Source organism: Nicotiana tomentosiformis, chromosome 6, assembly GCF_000390325.3.
Source record: "Nicotiana tomentosiformis chromosome 6, ASM39032v3, whole genome shotgun sequence".
In the NCBI taxonomy this organism is placed as follows: Eukaryota; Viridiplantae; Streptophyta; class Magnoliopsida; order Solanales; family Solanaceae; genus Nicotiana; species Nicotiana tomentosiformis.
In genome coordinates, this window is record NC_090817.1 from 84,730,965 (window position 1) to 84,749,741 (window position 18,777).

At 38.9% G+C, this 18,777-nt stretch overlaps 1 protein-coding gene and 1 pseudogene across 1 annotated transcript; both read left to right on the forward strand.

Moving 5' to 3' along the window:
• The first annotated feature begins 253 nt into the window (after positions 1-253).
• Positions 254-6,388, forward strand: LOC104099633 (nudix hydrolase 9-like; annotated as a pseudogene).
• A 1,552-nt stretch (positions 6,389-7,940) lies between these two features.
• On the forward strand, positions 7,941-8,750 carry LOC138894336 (uncharacterized). Its single transcript, XM_070179026.1, has one exon. It carries the CDS (start codon positions 7,941-7,943, stop codon positions 8,748-8,750), a length of 810 nt encoding a protein of 269 aa, XP_070035127.1.
• The last annotated feature ends 10,027 nt before the right edge of the window (positions 8,751-18,777 follow it).

An 18,777-nucleotide genomic window follows, 5' to 3' on the forward strand; every position in this document is an offset into this window, starting at 1 on the left:
ATTCCTCCCTCGAGATCTACTACTTTCTGGTTAATAGCGTCAGAAAGAAATCATTGAGGTAGAGGTATTAATAGTAGTTCGATATAATGCATTTCGTCTTCCATCCGGTTGGGCAAATTTTATTGCCTAAGACGTGCAGAAATTCAGCATTTGGTCTTTAGCTTATTACTTTCTTTTATCTTTTACAATTATATGTAGCATGGATATTTCTTTTTAAGTTCAATGCCAGTTGTATACTTATTCTAGTAAGATTATGGACTTTGTTCTGAAATTGGATTGGTATAACGTTCTTGTTAGATATGGGACGAAAGAGTTCAGCAAAGTTCTATCATTTTACAATGGACTAAAGTTTAGGGTACGCTAAACTCTTTTGGCGTTGGGTTTCTCCTCTAGATCTTTTTTTCTTTCTGAATGTTGGATTATTAGGCAATTGCTTGTTCACTTCTGTGTAATGAACATCATACTGTATTGTTTTCATATTGATTACCACTTACTGTGTTACTTACTGTTTTCATGTTGATTACCACTTCGGCGACAGCATTATCCTTAGGAGATTAGTAGGTCATCAAATGAAAAAGAGAATTGAATGTTATAATGCATAACAGATTCAAGTTAATATGTGATATATGCATAGCTTGGCAAGAAGCAAGATGCATGCCCTTTGATATTTTTCCCACAACAGATAACTTATTACATGATGAGTGATCATTTTACCGTATGGAGGATGCAACTTCAGTATGGGGAATGATTCCAAATAATAGCGCCTTCATCTTGGTCTCACAGACTATAGGTTCTTATATATTTTTCTTCCCTTCCTTCCTGCTTTCCACAATTTTATTAATGTCTATCTAGTTGATGTACATATGATGGAAAACCAAGAGAAGGTTTTTTTCCTCTGGTGAAATTCACAGCCTATTTAATCTAAGAGTTGAAGAATGTAGTACTAAAGTTTAAGTACGGGTGGGGCCAAGATAGGGTAAGTAAGTACTTTTGGCACTCAAAAGTATAAGAATTTTAAGTTGGTTCTCCGGGCTGTAATGCAACCACATACATATATTTAAAAATCATAACGGCGTTATGTCAAAGCAGTTATTCTCTCTTAGATAGTTAGGTTGAAGGACAAAATTTCAGTTATTTGTTCGACTTCATTTTCTCTATTTAATTTTCAGTATACCAGTATTTTTCCAAGAAAACAACGTTCTCTTTTTGCTTTTAGTACTAGTATTGGGTCTAGACTGTTCCACATGATTGTGCATCTGAAGTTCCTATCCTGCAAATGTATATATAGATAGTTTAGGAACACTTTGACACGTGATCAGTTGAGTGCAATTTCTTATTCTCTTAGTTATTTTCTTTCTTTTTTCAGCTCTCCTCGTTCACAAATAACATTTCCAGTCCTTGTTTGTCCTAAATGGAAAAAGGATAAAAGATTAAAAAAGAAGAAGGAATTCTAGTCAATAGAAATATGCTTGAGATATTTGATAAAAGCAATTACTTACGTTAAAAGGTCATTTTTTTTCTTTCACGAGAGACCAATGCAAACATATTTTTACCTGATATGATTTTTTTGCGGAAGATTTGCACCTGAGATTAATCTTTTCATGTGAAAGCAATATGTGATAGTGGTAGAATTGATGTGATGGATAAAAGAGGAGTTCTCTGAAGTAAAAGAAGTCTGTTTTAGTTTGCGAGCTGAACTGTCATCAAATGCTCATATACTCTCATCATTTCTTTACAAGGGAGAAATCAGAAATTGCACGTTCCTTTCTTTTGTTTCCCTCCAATAAGAATTTTGTATGAACTGACGCAGTTTCTATAAACAAAAATTTGTTGTTACCAATTATTCTGTATTTGCTGCTTTTCAAAACTTTAAAATAATGAAGAAAAAATTAAATATGTATCTTGACCAGACTGAATGTTATATTTGTCAGATTGGGGATCCCATCCACTGAACTGTATGGTATTTGATAGGTCAACCCAGAAGTTGATATGGCTGATGAAAATATTTTACCTATTTCTTTGTATGCATTTCAACCTGATATGCTTGTTAATAATTTTGCTTGTCTTGTTGATCATTTGATTTCTGACCTAAGTTTTCAATACAATAGCTCGAGAAATGCATCTTTTGTAAATATAATGCTGATCGTGTTCTTCATTTCTCTGATTTCCATTCTTGGTTGAAACTGAGACAGTATTTATTTCTACCATGTTTGTGCTTCAATAATATTATTCTTTTATCAATGAAAAAAGATTAAACAAAAATAGAAAGAAATTAGAACTAAAAAATTATCTTACGGAAAAATATTTTTCTACTTAGGACTTTTGTGGGCACAAACTTAAGTCCTATATGGAAAAGATTTGTAGTTCCATCTGAAGGTAAAATTTTCTGCAATAATTGTTTGTTTGAACTATCTTTCTTCCTATTGGAAGTGGTTGTATCCTGTATATCTCTATTGTATGTGTAATCATAAACTGCAAAGTAAGAAACACAATCTTGACTTGCTTCTTTAGCATCTTTTTCTATTTGTCTTTTCAACATTTCAACAAAAGGTCTGCGGCAAATGTGATATTTAAGAATCTATACATAGAATTGATTCTTATAGCACATCCCAATTGCCAGGTTCTTATTTGACAGATCTAGAACTACATCTGACATTGCACAGAGCAGGCAGTTTGAGAATACAAAAATGGATGGAAATGTTCTAACTCATATTGCAGTAAACGAGACTGCAATTCATTTGTGGTAAAAACTATGACATGGATTTTTGCAGATGATTCATACATCAAGTGCCCACGGTAATGGTGCGGTTGTCGAGACTTCTGACAAAAGAATACTTGTGCTTCAATGAAGTAATAAAGTTGGAGAATTCCCAGGATATTTTGTTTTTCCTGGAGGCCATCCGGGGGTATCTCGTCTCCATCAATAAGATGTTGTAGGGAATCTTTAATAAAATGATAAAGAAATTTTGCTGAGCATCAGCTTTTAACAACTCAAAATGGGAAGTAGGATTTGCAAAATTGTTGTAACCCAACAAGTTAATGAACCCACTCAGTGTCAGCCTTTCATCTTCATGTGCTAGTTTGGCCTCCCCAATTTAAAACCTTCTACGACAGGCTTTTTCAAAAAAATAAAAAAAGGTTAAGTGAACATATACTGAAAGGTCCTGAGAGAGTTAACAGCAACTGGATGCGGAGTCAAATAACTTGGCAAATACAGCTGCAGGACAATGCCAAAATTGCTGTGTGTAATGTATTTAATAGTCTTGATTTTTTTTGATAAGAGGGAAACCCGCAACCGCTACACTTGGTGCGCACTGGATAAATCTCCCGGTGTAATAGCCTGCAAACCACACAGGGGAGGTAAACCGCACTAGGCAAGCCATGTGCGACAGACTCCAAGACCATTTTAGATCCATTAGCTAAAGGTGCTTGTGAGTTGGGTAGCTTGTTACTTCATTTACACCACCTATCACCATATATTTGAGCTCTTCTTTCTGTATTTTATGCACGTTTTAAGCTCTCTATGATGGTTATTTAATTGTAAGGACACATATTGGCTTTCGGATCTGTGACTGATTTCATGTTTTCAAAGCTCTCATCTTCATTTCAAGATTAACTTGGGGGAACCATGATTATGCTCTCTGCAACTGTGACAACCCCAAGAAGTTGGAATAGTATGCCATGAAAGCAACCCAGACCTGAACCAGTGTCAGTTGATTAACAGAAGGGTTTCTCAGGAAATGTTTGACAGCATTGTTCGAAAAGTTGTTGAAGAAATTGGAGTGCCTGCAGATACCCTTGTAAGTGATAATTTGTGTTCCTTATTATCAGTATCTTCCCTTCTGTATTTCCCTTTCAGTTCATGTTAGAGAGATACACCACAAAATTTGGAGGAACCAGAGTTACTTCCATTTATAATAATGATAATTTCCACCTGAATTGCAAAATCATGTGAAATCTTGAAAATTCTCATGTTTGATATGTTTGCCTTATGTTAGTGTTTAATTCGTGAATCCAGTTAATATCACTTCTATTTTTCTCCTTTTTTTGATAGAAATGGAAAGATATGGTGATGAATTTGATTTACATAAATTGTTTATTTTCATCATTTGTCAGCGCTATTGCGCCAGATAAGTTTCCAGACATAATATAGACTATTTCTCTTTTCCTGAAGTTACATCATGTTTAATGGAAATTATGTAGGGAGTACTTATATTTGGCAGTAAGTGGGCAACATCAAGAGCAAGGAAATTGCTTGAGCACTACAAAAAGCACAATCCTTTTTTTTTAACTTGCTATAAAAAATCATTTTCACAGATGTAATATCATATGCAGACGTTAATTGTCAAACATAGAGACACATTCTCTGAAATTGTCAAATTTGACACTGTCGAATTAATTAATATAGACTGTATGCAGCTCTTTGAGGACTTGGTTTATGCGTTTCTCTCTCTGATAGGACTGCATCAGTGGATTCAACCTTCATAGAAGCTATCTAATACTTGGTTTTTAAGCAGTCCAGCCCCATATTTGTCGGTATATCTAGGAGGTTATTGAATGTTAGACCAGCTGCCTTTTTCTTCATCAAATGCAGTGTGCGGTCAGATGAAATTCAACACCTTTATTCTAGTGCACAGGATGGTTTCGAGTCAACTCAACTTTATGCAGTATCAATGGTTAGTTTATGAATTGCTTATGTGGTTCTAGTAAATTGTCTTTTATCTCTTAACATTTTTCTTAACTGCTACATTATAGGTAAGAAACCCATATTTTAGTCATAGTATTACACTCTAATTATTGCATTTTACGTGTGTTTGAGCTTATTTGATAGTAAATTATACTTATTACGTGTTTTATGTCTTGTAGGAAATGATTCTGAGCTATTTAGATAATTTAGAGCGAGATCGAACAAGTTGGAGCTTTGAAGTCTGAGTAGAAGCCTAAAAAATTAAGCCGGGATCACGTTCGGGGAAGTCTGGATATCGAAAAGTGAACACATGAATTTACTCTGAGAAAAAGCCACTATCGCACCGCATGGGACGCCGCGAGGCGCGGCGCGGCAGCGCAAAAATAGTCTGCCAAGCAAAATGCGAGCTCTCTGGATTTCCTCACTAGCGCGCCGCGGCTGTGCAAAATTGTCAGAGTGATTTCCAAGTTCGGCTAGGAAAGGGTAGTTTCATCCGAGCTTGTTTCTACACTGTATAAATATAACAAAAAATGATTTTGAAGGGACTTTTGACCTATGGGAGATTGGAGAACCAACCAAGGCAAGAAGACTCAAGAATTCATCAATACTACAACCTGCAATCGGTGCAATACATGTATATGTATCGAATCATTAGAATTGATGTTTTTTTTGTTCTTAAACTTATTTGAGATGTATTACTCCATTGTTATGGAGTAATTTTTATTAGGGTGTTGACAGATACGGTGTTTCGATAACTTGATTAGGGATTCGATTCTTGATAATTGTTAGAATTAATTGATGGAGCTTTAATTTGTATTTTGAGTTATTTATTGTTTTGCTTAATAGAAAGAGGAGTTTGAATTTGAATTTCTTCACATCTTATGCTCTAGTTTAAATTCATGATTCACATAGGTAATCGAAAGAGCCTTTTGAATTGTTAATCGAACTAGAAAATGGAGAAATATTCGTGAGAAGTTACCTTTTAGATCATAACCATCATTTGATTGTTGCAATTATTTACCGTGCTTCAATTGGATTAATTATTGAGTTAACGTTTAATCGAAAGAGGAACATTAACTTCAAATGCAATCTGATTATCGGTTGAATTCGTGAGAATCAATCGTATTATAGAGTGAATTAACTCAAGAATTAGACCCCGAGTCAGTTATCTTTCACCTATCTAGTCAAATACTCTTATCCCCCTCATTGATAATTCTTTGTTACCCATCTGTTGTCTTTTTTAATCAATTGCTATTTTCTTAATTTTTAGTAGTTGACCGTAGTAACAATCATCAAATCAAGTGTTAATTTTTCTGGATAGTAATCAACTGGAGATTATTCGAACACTGTTTAAATTCAATCCCTATGGAGACGATAATTAAACTATACTATCTTTGACTAGCGAACAATAATTTTGTGTTGTGTTTTGCGCTCGTCAAATTTTGGTGTCGTTGCCAGGGATTGACAATCAATAGTATTTAAAATAGTTTTTAGTACTAATTTAGGAACCAATTTTTACTTTAGTTATTCATGTTTCTTACTTGTGTGCAGGATACAGGTTTGATTTCTCTAGTGTATGACTCGATCTTTTTCAAAGGAAGTGATATCCTACGAACCGGAGTTGGAGAAACACCTGCGACAACTGAGAAAAGAAAGAGAATTAACAGAAAATTTCTTGGGTCAAACATCGACTCAAGATAACATGGCGAACAAAGAGAATGATGGAGTAGACTTAGCTGCACGAGAGGCAGCACAACAAAAAGCAGCCCAGAGAATTGCTGATGAGACTGTCAACAATGATGGGGGTCGAAGATTCAATCTAAATCGACCCTTTGTTGAAGACCAATTCGAGAATGAATCGCCCAGGCCTGGAAGATCATTGGGTGACTATGCTAGGCCAGTATATAATCAAGGACTGTCAAGTGTCAGACCCCCACCCATAGCAGCAAACAACTTCGAATTGAAGCAACGCTTACTTCAAACTATCCAAAACAACTGCACTTTCAGAGGGAAGGTGAACGAAGATCCTAATATTCACTTGATAGACTTTGAAGATATCATGAACACCTTCCAATACAATAGAGTATCAAAGGATGCTGTCTACTTAAGGGCATTCCCCTTTTTATTGAAAGAACCCACAAGTTCTATTAGGACATGGGAAGATATGACCAAGAAGTTTCTTGACAAGTACTTCTTAGCTGCAAAAACAGGGAAGTTGAGAAGGGAAATCTACAATTTCTGCCAGCAGGAGATAGAATTTTTGAAGCTTGGGAACGATTCAAGGAGATAGTCAGAAAGTGTCAGCACAATGGAGTCGATTTGTGGATGCAACTCCAGGATTTTGGGATGGACTGACACCGTCCTCTCGATGAAATCTGAATACTGCATGTGGAGGTCCACTAATGAAGAAAACGTCGGAGGATGCTAATCAGTGGCCGGCTGAGAGTAATGACATAAGAAAATCAGTTGGGGTTCACCAGGTGGACTCTAACACATCCATGCAAGCCCAGCTAGACACCATGGCCATGGAGATAAAAAAACTGATATTGGCCAAGGTACAGAATGAGCTTCAAACAACATGTGACTTTTATGGATTGCGACACCCTACACATGAGTGTCAAGCATCAACTGAGGAAGTCAATACTGTGGGAAACTTTAATAGAGAAAACTACCAAGGTGGGAATAACTATAATGCTATGGGTCAAAGACATCCAGGTTTTTCGTGGAGTTCACCTAGTGGGAGCTTGAATTCATGGCAATAAAATAATCTCAGACCCCAGGGTCAAGGACCACCAGGTTTTCAGAACTAACAGAGGCAACAATACCAGCCACAACAGTCAAATCAGTCTAGTATGGAAGATCTCATGAAGTCGTTCATCAACAAATCAGATGAAAAATTTGAGACTCAGGGCACAGCCATCCGAGAGCAGGGCGCAACCATTCGAGAGCAGGGAACGTCCATCCGGAATTTAGAAAGATAATTGGGACAAATTGCAAATTTGTTATCAGAGAGGGCTCCTGGGACTTTACCCTCTGACACTAAAAAGAACCCAAAGGAAACAATCAAAGTTGTAACTTTGATAAGTGGCAAAACATTGGCTGATCCAGTGGTGAAAGCTAGACCCGAGGTGGTGAACAAGCAGGCAAAGACACCAACAGAGAAAAAGGTGAAGAGAAGAAAGGCCAGAGTAGTGGGGTACAAAAGGAGATTGGAGAAAGTAGACATATGCCAGCTCTACCATTCCCTTAAAAGATGAAGCGGAAAAAACTTGACAAATGTTTTGGGCGATTCATGGAGAAGGTCAAACAACTATATGTGAACATTCCCTTCACAGAGGTACTCACTCAGATGCCTGCTTATGCAAAGTTCTTGATGGAAATTTTGTCTAGCAAGAGAAAACTGGAGGAGATAAATGTGGTCAAGCTGAATGCCCACTGCAGTGCCATATTACGAAGTAAAATTCCCCAAAAGTGTGGGGACACAAGAAGCTTCACCATACCATGCTCGTTGGGGGGTAAAAAATTTGATAAGGCCCTATGTGATTCTGGTGCATCTATAAATCTAATGCCTCTGTCTGTATTCAGGAAACTGGATGGTGAGCTTGGAGTGATTAAATCAATACCAGTATCCCTACAACTGGATGAAAAGACCACCATTTTACCTAAGGGAATCATTGAGGATATTCTAGTTCGGGTGGACAAGTTTGTGTTCCCCGTAAACTTTATTGTGGTGGATATGAAGGTGAACAAGGAGGTGCCTCTAATTCTAGGGAGGCCATTCTTATGTACAGGCAGAGCTATCTTTGATATCTATGAAGGGCAGCTTATGCTCAGAGTGGGCAACGAAAAAGTGGTGTTGCAGATGAAGAGGATGATGAAATACCCAAGTGATGAGGCATTCGCCTACTCGTGTTTCAAGCTGGATGTTGTTGGAGAATTGGCTGAAAAATACAAGCTTGACAAGCTTGTAGGGGATACTCTAGAGAGGTGTATTTCTCAGTCTAACATTGTGGATAATGAAGATCCTAAATTGAGGATCAAGTGGTTGATGAGGAGGAACTAAAAGAGGAGGCTTCTAAGCCTAGTATGGAATTGAAAGGCCTTCCCACTCACTTAAATATGTTTTTCTTGAAACTAACAATTTTCCTGTAATATTTCTACTGACTTGATAGGTTCGCAGAAAATTCTGTTGGAAGAAATTAGCAAACCAGTGGTGTAGCCCCAATGTAAGTTGAACAAAAATTTGGAGGAGGTAGTGCACAAAGAGATCATCAAACTGCTAGATGCTGGAGTGATTTTTTCCATCTCTGATAGCTAGTGGATTAGTCCAGCACAAGTTGTACCTAAGAAAGGGGGCATGACAGTGGTGAAAAATGAAGATAATGAATTGATCCCCACTAGAATAGTCACTGGGTGGAGAATGTGCATTGATTATAGAAGGCTAAATGATGCAACAAGGAAGGACCACTTCCCACTCCCCTTTATTGATCAAATGCTCGAGAAAGTGGCTGGGCATGGATGCTACTGCTTCTTGGATGGGTACTCTGGCTACAGTCAAATACCCATTGCCCCAGAAGATGTTGAGAAGACCATATTCACTTGCCCGTCTGGTATTTTTGCTTACAGGAGGATGCCGTTTTGGTTGTGTAATGCCCCTGCCACTTTTCAGAGGTGCATGATATATATATTTTCTTATTTAAATGGAAGTGTCTAGAAGTATTCATGGATGATTTCACCCTCTTTGGTGATGACTTAGAGGACTACTTGAAGAATTTGGAGCTCGTGCTTGAACGTTGTGAAGCCACGCACCTGGTTCTTAACTGGGAGAAGTGTCACTGGTGAAACAGGGAATTGTCTTGGGCTACAAAGTAACTGCACATGGAATTGAAGTTGACAGAGCCAAGGTGGATGTAATTGCTAGGCTCCCTCCACCAACTTCTGTGAAGAGCATAAGGAGTTTCTTGGGACATGCTGGGTTCTATAGGAGGTTCATCAAAAACTTCTCCAGCATTACCAAACCGTTGACTGCATTGCTAGCGAAAGATGTCAAGTTTGTTTTCAATATGGAGTGCTTACAAGCATTCAAATTGATAAAGGAAAAGCTTGTAAGTGCTCCTATTATGGTGACACCTGATTGGAGCCAGCCATTTGAGATAATGTGTGATGCCAGTGATGTAGCTGTGGGGGCAGTTCTGGGGCAAAGATGCCAGTTACGAGCATTTACTATGCCAGCAGGACGCTGAATGATGCCCAAGTCAACTATGCCACTACTCAGAAAGAGTTCTTTGTTGTGGTCTTTGCTTTTGACAAGTTTAGATCATACCTGGTGGGGAGCAAAGTGATTGTACACACAAATCACTCAGACTTGAAATATCTGTTGAGTAAGAAGGAGTCCAAGCCACGTCTGATGCAGTGGGTGTTATTGCTCAAAGAGTTTGACTTGGAGATCAAAGATAGGAAGGGCACAGAAAATCAAGTCACCGATCATCTATCTCTACTTGAGAGACCTCCGGTTGAAACAGTTGATGTAAGGGAGGAGTTTCCCGATGAGCAGATGTTTTCCATTATTGCGATCTCCGAAAGGCCACCTTGGTATGCTGATGTAGCCAACTCTTTGGCTAGTTGATGGTTTCCGCGTGACCTCTCTCGTGATCAAAGACGGAAGCTTCAAGGTGAGGTAAAAAGTTATTTTTGGAATGACCCTTTCTTGTTTAAATTGTGTGCAGATGGTGTGATTCGAAGGTGTGTGCCTGAAGGAGAGATGGCAAGCATTCTTTCTCAATGCCATGATGGAGTAGCTGGAGGACACTATGGTGGAAATCGCACTGCAGCAAAGGTCATGGAAGCCTATTTCTATTGGCCTACTTTGTACAAAGACACACGGGTGTATGTAGCTACATGTGACAAGTGTCAAAGGGCAGGTAACATTAGCAAGAGGGATGGGATGCCACTAAACTCCATTTTAGAATGTGAAATTTTTGACGTTTGGGGCATTGACTTTATGGGTATGTTCCCATCATCTTATTCATATGAGTATATCCTAGTAGCTGTTGACTACGTCTCTAAATGAGTCGAAGCAATCCTTACTAGGACCAATGATGCTCGGGTGGTGTGTGAGTTCCTACGAAAGAACATTTTTACCTGCTTTGAAACACCTCGAGTGATTATTAGTGACAATGGGTCGCACTTTGTGAATAAATAGTTCGCTACATTGTTATCTAAGTATGGGATCACACACAAAACAGGAACCCCGTACCATGCCCAAACTAGTGGGCAAGTTGAAGTGGCTAACCATGAACTTAAATGAATTCTTAAAAAGACGGTTAGTACTTCTCGTAAGGATTAGTCTGCAAAGTTGGATGAAGCTCTATGGGCGTATAGAATTGCGTTCAAAACAACTATAGGGACTTCACCATTCAAATTTGTGTATGGAAAATCGTGTCATATACCTGTTGAGATAGAACATAAAGCTTATTGGTCAATTAAGATGCTTAATCTTGATCTTAGTCTTACAGTTAAACACAAGTTGGCGCAGATGAACGAATTGGAGGAGTTTAAACTGGACGCGTATGAAAATGAGCGAATATTTAAGGAAAAGACAAAGAGGTGGCATAACCGTCTGATTAAGCCAAATGAGTTTCATGAAAGGGACAAAGTCTTACTATACAATAGTAGACTTAGGTTGTTTCCCGAAAGATGCAAATCAAGATGGACATGTCCGTATGTGGTGAAACACATCTCACCGTATGTTGCTATTGAAATACAGGATGAAGAAGGGAATGACAGTTTTAAGGTTAATGGGCACAAGTTGAAACAGTACCTTGTTGAAGGATTTGACAAGCAATCCTCCACCTCTTTATTGCTTTTGTAGACTAGTTAGGTAATAGTATTTTAGGATTATTAGAGTTTAGGAGTTTTGGTAATTGTTTTAACAGGTATGAGCATGAATCGAACACAAAATAAGTACAAAATAAAGTCGGGGTGCGACCTGTAGGCTAAAAAGGTGAAAATAAAATCGGGACTATGAGAAAATTGGCCTACCGCGCCGCATGAGGTGCCGTGTGGGGTGTCCCGCTAGGTCAAATGGGAAAAATCTGTCAGAGATGGCTCTCTGGAAAACCCCACTACCGTGCCGCATGGGGCGCCGCGCCCAGCGGTGCGGTAGTATAAAATTTTTGGCCTTTAATTTTAAAAAAAAATTAAATTAAAATCTAATTTTAAAAAAAAATGGGACAGACTGCTACTCCCCCCACCCGTTATTTTTCTCCACTTTCCACCATATCTCTCATTCTCTCTCAAACCTCTCCTCTCTAACTCACCCCCAAATCCCCCATTCTTCTTCTTCTTCTTCTTCTTCAAAGTTCACCTCCAATTCTCACTCTTCCATCACTCATCAAGGTAAGTTCTTCTTCTCCTTATTTTAGTATTTAATTGTAGATTTTAGTTAACTTAATTTTAAGTTCTCTAACCCTAGGTATTTTATTTTGTGCTAATCTTTTAGTTATTTTTCTTCTATTTTGGCCGAAATTCTTGCATAAACTTGTGGGGTTTTTATTTTTCTTATGATTATGGGTGATTTTTGGTGTGTTTTGATGGTGTTGGAATTAATTTATGTTGAGGCTTAGTGGGGGTGCCAAGTGGCCGAAAATTGGTGAAGTTTTGTGTAAACTTGTACACTTTGTGCTATTAGGAAGATGTGGTGATGTTGTAGTTGTGGTGAATGATATTTTTGATGTGGTTGTATGATGATTCTAACCCACTTTGAATTGAAATAAGAAGGTGAAAGGTATGCCCACAATGTGTTTGTTGAAATGTCTTAGTGACATAAAATTGTGTAGTATTGCTAATGTTAAAGGGAAGTGCTTTGTGGGGTGTGATGCTAGATGATAAGTGTGGGGTGAGAGGTCATGTTCGTATGATGTGAAACTTTAATTTGTTACCCCCGAGTGCTAATTGATTGACCACCCCATACTAATGTGTTGCTAGGTGCTAAATGGGGTGCCCGATTCATGTTAAGTACTTGTGTAGTGTTGTATTGTATCGTAAATTTTATTAGTAGTGGATTAGACTAACTTCTTATGCTTCTTTTCTTAATTACTAGTTTAGCTTCTTAATTTTATCTTTTACACTAGTGTAGTCCGTGGTTATGTTGTTGTAAGGTTATGTTGGTGGTCGGGTGGGTTGTGGATTACTCGTGGTGTGCTTTCAATGGGGTAGTCTGAGTCCCCGATATACATTGTACTTGTGAACATGACAATAACATAAGTGTGGGGTGGTTACCCCATTCGGTCTTGTTTTTTATTTATAGTATTGTGGCTAATGTTGTTCGTTTTGTGCAGGTACAATGACTCGCCGTCCTAGCAAACGTTCTAACATAGGTACCTCAGAGGTTGCCTCTAGTAGCCATCGAGGAGGTAGGCGGGCACCTCCCCCTGCCCCAGTAGAGGAGGAAAAGGAGCGCATTGATCCTGATGCGGATATAGTACCAGGCTACAAGTATGGCATTCGGGCTGTGCCAGCTCATGCTAGGATGTGGTACCGGACCTTTGTTCTAGCGGTGAGTCCCGACCCGGAAGTTGGCATTGATGATGGTAAGCTAGCCAGGAAATACTTGGGGATTTACAACAATATCAGATACATGGGTTTTGAAAGCTTGTTCCGTCCCGGTGAGTCGGTGAATGTGAACATGCTTAAGGAGTTTTATGCTAATTGGCAACCCGAGGTCAATTTAGATGCAGTGTATGAAGTGGAGGTGTGAGGCAAGATGATTCCATTTTCTTCCTAGGTAATAAATCAGATCATGGGATTCACGGAGCATTCGCATAAGTTATTCTTGAGGTTGCTATGTCAGACCCCCTATCCTGATATTAGACGCCAGTTGTGTGGCGCGGGGTCTTTTCCCACATGGACGCGAGATGCTAATGAGTTCCACAAGGACATGAAGAAGTTCCATTTCTAGTGTCCCGCCAGAGTCATTCCCCGCTTGATTAATGCAAAGATCATGCCTACCCAGAACGACATTGATGTCTCCCTGTTGAAGGTGTGCCTCATTTATGTTATCTTGACTCGGATGAAGTTTGATCTGGGTAAAATTATGCTTGAGCACATGTCTCGAGTACGACCACTTGGGGCCCGCCACCTATATTTTCTGAGTATGATCACGCGACTTTTGAGGACCCACCATGTGGAGGAGGAGTTCCATTATGATCGGGAGATTCCGGTTTTGCGGGCTCTTAAGCCTTTTGATGTCATAGCTGTGACAGACACCTCTGCTGTTTTTGTTCCTATAGACCAGAGATTTGTTCATGTTGAGGATACACTGCAGCTTCTATTTGCTGATATGCGCCTTCGCGCTGCTTGGGGGGAGGTTGACTTGGCAGAGCTGCAAGAGGACCATCCACTCTCCGCGGTCACACAACAGTGGTTGGGCTTAGCTGCTGGAGTACAGATTCCACCAGCTGAGGACCCAACTCTTTTCCCTCTGATGATGAAGAGTACCTGCGCACTTTTGAGGGTATTGATGAGGAGTAAGCCACGGGCCTCAGGGAGTTACCTTTTCACTCTTGTTTTACTGTTTTGCATTGGGGACAATGCAATTTCTTAAGTGTGGGGTACTCCTATTTGATTGTATTTGTACTTGTTTTCTATTTGCCAGTTGGTTTTGTTTGATTTGTTTCTTGCTTTCTTAGACAATATGGTATGTGATCATAACTCTGAATTATATCGGCCTGTAATAGTTAGTAATTAATTCTTTAGTTTCGACTCTTCCTGACGATGGATTTCGTCGACGGCTTCTTGAGGGATTTGAAGTCGAACGAGAAAAATACAAAAAAAATCAAAAAATTTAAAAATCCTAAAATATGTCTTTTAGTTTAATTTTACTTTTTTAGGTTGTGTAATAATTTTCCCTTGGTTTTTACTTGAACCGGGTGTAGTTAGTTTTCTTGTTTTATAGGAATAAAGAATTTTGAGTCATAGTACTAATTTGAAGTAATTTTTCTTAACTGCATATGTCACGACCCAAAATCTCACCTGTCGTGATGGAGCCTATATCAATACTAGGCAAGCCGAAAATCTCAATAAAACACCATATCTTTTAACTTTGAAAAAAAAAACTAAATTCAGCGGAAGAAATCTAACAATTTCAAATATAACACTCCCAAAACCCGGTGTCACTAAGTATATGAGCATCTAAATAAATACAAAGTCTGCCTGATAAACATCACTATCTGAAGTATAGAACAATACAATAACGAAACAGGAAGGAAATCAAGTCTGCGGTCGTCAAGCAGCTACCTTGATACTCTCCAACAGAAATAACTCCGAATTCTAGTACTCGTCGTATCCGGGAGCACCTGGATCTGCACACGAGGTACAGAGTGTAGTATGAGTACAACTAACTCAACAAATAACAAGACTAACCTCTGGGATGAAAGAAATGATGAGCTCCACAGGTATAGTCCAGTAAAAATAATGGTACAGAAATGTAGGCATGCTTTCAAGTTCAACAGTTAAACTCAGTACAAGTGAAATAGATCAATACTGCATAATATGAGGCATATGACATCTCAGTATAAAGACCTCATGTAAATAATGGTCACAAATTATTCGGTCACTCGGTACTGTTTATGGCCAATCCAGCCCAGGGGTGTTCCAACCCATATATATATGCACATCGACTGACAGTCAGTCACCCAGTACCGTATAAGGCCAATCCAGCCCTGGGATAATTTATCCCTAAATATAAATGATACTGACAAGATCCATGTCCACATAACTCATTACAATACAAATAAGTAAGGCAAGTCCATGCCTTGGGAAAATCATCCCAAATATATATATATAAGCAGTAAGTAAGGCAAGTCCATGCCCTGGGAAGTCCACCCCGAATATCGATGATCATCTACGCTCACTGGGGTGTGTACAGACTCCGGAGGGGCTCCTTCAGCCCAAGCGTAATACAAAGCCAATATGGCCTACTGCAGGCGGGCAGTCTCGATCCGTATAATAACTAAGTCTATAAGGCCTGCTGCAGGCGGGCAACCCCGATCCATAAAATAGTAAAGCCAATAAGGCTTGCTGTAGGCGGGCAACCCCGATCCATAAAATAAAAAAGGCAATAAGGCATGCTGCAGGCGGGCTGCCCCGATCCATAAAATAGTAAAGCCAATAAGGCCTGCTGCAGGCGGGCAGCCCCGATCCATATAATAATGATGTATAAATCCATTATGGCCTGCTGCGTTGCGCAACTCAATCCCATAAATATCCTCACAATGGACAATTATTACTGAGTATGAAATGTATATTTTTGAACAATTAATTCATTAACAACACGACCCCATGGGTCATAAATATTGACACGTAGCCTAAACACGATCTTTATTACAAGCCTCAGCTTAATTCCTCTAAAACGTGCCACATGTTCAGATAATAACATGATTCTTTGATTTTTACAACTTCATAGGATTTATTCAAGACACAATTTTTGTGGTTCACACCTACATGTTCGTCACATATCGTGTGTGTCACCTTTGACAATTCATATCATACCAAATTCGGGGATTCATACCCTCAGAACCAAGTTTAGAAGTATTACTTACCTCAAACCGTGTAATTCTTTACTCCGCTATGCCTTTGTCTCGTGAATTGGCCTCCAAACACCTCGAATATAGCCACAAATAATTCGTTTCTGTTAATAAAATTTATTGGAATTAATTCCATGAGAAAATACTAATTTTTCATAAAAATCCGTAATTTAGCTCAAAAATCGTCCGTGGGACCCACCTTTCGGAACCCGACAAAAGTTACAAAATCCGACAACCCATTCAATTACGAGTTCAATCATACTAATTTCACTCAAATCCGACTCCGAATCGGTGTTCAAATCTCGAAAATTCATTTTATGAAGTTTCTACAATCCACCTCAAAGTACTAATCAGATGATGAAATCATTAATATATTCATGTATATTAACCAAATCCGAGTTAGAATCACTTATCTCGATGAATTTCTTGAAAAACTCACGAAAAATCGTCTCAAACCAAGTTCCCAAGGTCCATAATGTGAAATAATACCCTAAACCTCGGATATATAGTACATCCTCTGAACTCCAATTTCGCGGTCAGCGAAATTCCAAGCGCAGCCGCGCCCCGGGTCCCGCGGTCACGAAAAACTTGTGCGTCCGTGAAATTCTTGGGGGTGCACTGCCAGACTTTAGTATTTTGGTTATAACTTTCACTACAGATGTCCAAATGATGACTTCCTTATATTTCTAGAAACTAGACACGAAGGGCTACAATTTTTATTTTTAAATCACCTCTAAATTCCTTGTAGATCAAAAGATATAGGCTTCCGAAGTCGGACCAACGGATCTGCAAAACTTCCAACCGCGGTCCGCAAAATTCCAAGCGCGGCCGCGAAATTCTGCTACGGTCCGCACCTCTCCTTCGCCTCAGCACCCCAAAATGCGCGGTCCGCGCCCCCAAAAGTGCCAGAACAATATTAGAGTGCCAAAATATCCGTACTCGCTCAAAACTCACCCCGAATCTCATCCGGAATCTCCCGGACACAAACCATATATGAATTTCAATCATAAAATACGCTACGGACCTGCTTGCGCACTTAAAACACTGAAAAGAGGTCGTCTTGACCCGATATTGACCATGGTCAAACTCCCAAATTTCTTAACTTTATAAATCTCTCAACCAATGATCCAAAAATACACCCAAGCCCCTCGAGACCTTAACCAAATATACCAATACGTTCCATAACATAACACGGACCTACTCGAGGCCTCAAATCATATCAAATAACATCAAAACGACGAATCACACCTCAAATCAAAATCTATGAACTTTGAACTTTCAAATTCTATATCAGGTGCCGAAACATATCAAATCAATCTGGAATGACTTCAAATTTTGCATACAAGTCATAAATAACATAACAAAGCTATTCAAATTTTGAGAATCAGATTCCGACCCCTATATCAAAAAGTCAACCACCGGTCAAAAATTTCCAAAATTTCAACTTTCGGCATTTCAAGCCTAATTCTACCACGGACCTCCAATTAATTTTTCGGACACGCTCCTAAGTCCAAAATCACCATATAGAGCTATTGGAATTATCAAAACTCCATTCCGAGGTCGTTTACACATAAGTCGACATCCGATCAGTATTTTAACTTAAGCTTTAAACCTTGGAACTAAGTATTCTAATTCATTTCAAAACCTCACCGGACCCGAACCAATTACCCCGGTAATTCACACAACAACTGTAAAGTACAATTTGAGTAGTAAATGAGGAAACGGGGTTGTAATATTCCAAACGACCGGTTGGGTCGTTATATTCTCCCCTACTTAAACATACGTTCGTCCTCGAACGTGTCAAGAGTTGTTTCCAAGCCATCAAATCACTGTTCCATCTTACCACACACGTACCCGTGGGTGATCCCACGTCACCCTATTCCACATAGGCCTGGCAACACAATACAACCGAAAATCCTTAATTTAACCTTAGCCCAAAAACCTTGGAAATTCAATTCCCAACCTTTCAGAATTTCTTTTCAAGACACGAATATTACATTTAAACAATGTATGAGTCTGAACAAGTTGCATCAACTATAACTATAATCACGAATATAATCACTTAACATACTACACAACTCGCAACCTTGTACCCAAAAATGAAAAATGTCTCAAAGTAGAGGACCGTATTGTAAGTTCAACAAGCACCGCCACAACTGTGATGCTATAAGCTCATTATTATTATATATAGTAGAACCCATACACACGAATTTAATAAGAGTAACCAGCTCTTCTAGAGCTCACATTATCATCAGTCGCATAGACAATTCACGTGCTATAGTATCAATATCTGGACCCGCACGAATAACTCACGTTCCAATAATATCAGTATATAAATCCGCACGGACAACTCACGTGCCAATAATATCAGTATATGGATCCGCACAGACAACTCACATGCTAATAACATAAATCGCCTGGCATGGTCACAGGCCTCCAGTCCCAGCATATCATACAGGAGCAATTAAACAAGTACACATGTATATGATAATGAAATAAGATTCT

Coding starts and splice junctions, on each gene's coding strand:
- LOC138894336 (XM_070179026.1), top strand. CDS start 7,941: ATGAAGCGGAAAAAACTTGACAAATGTTTTGGGCGATTCATGGAGAAG.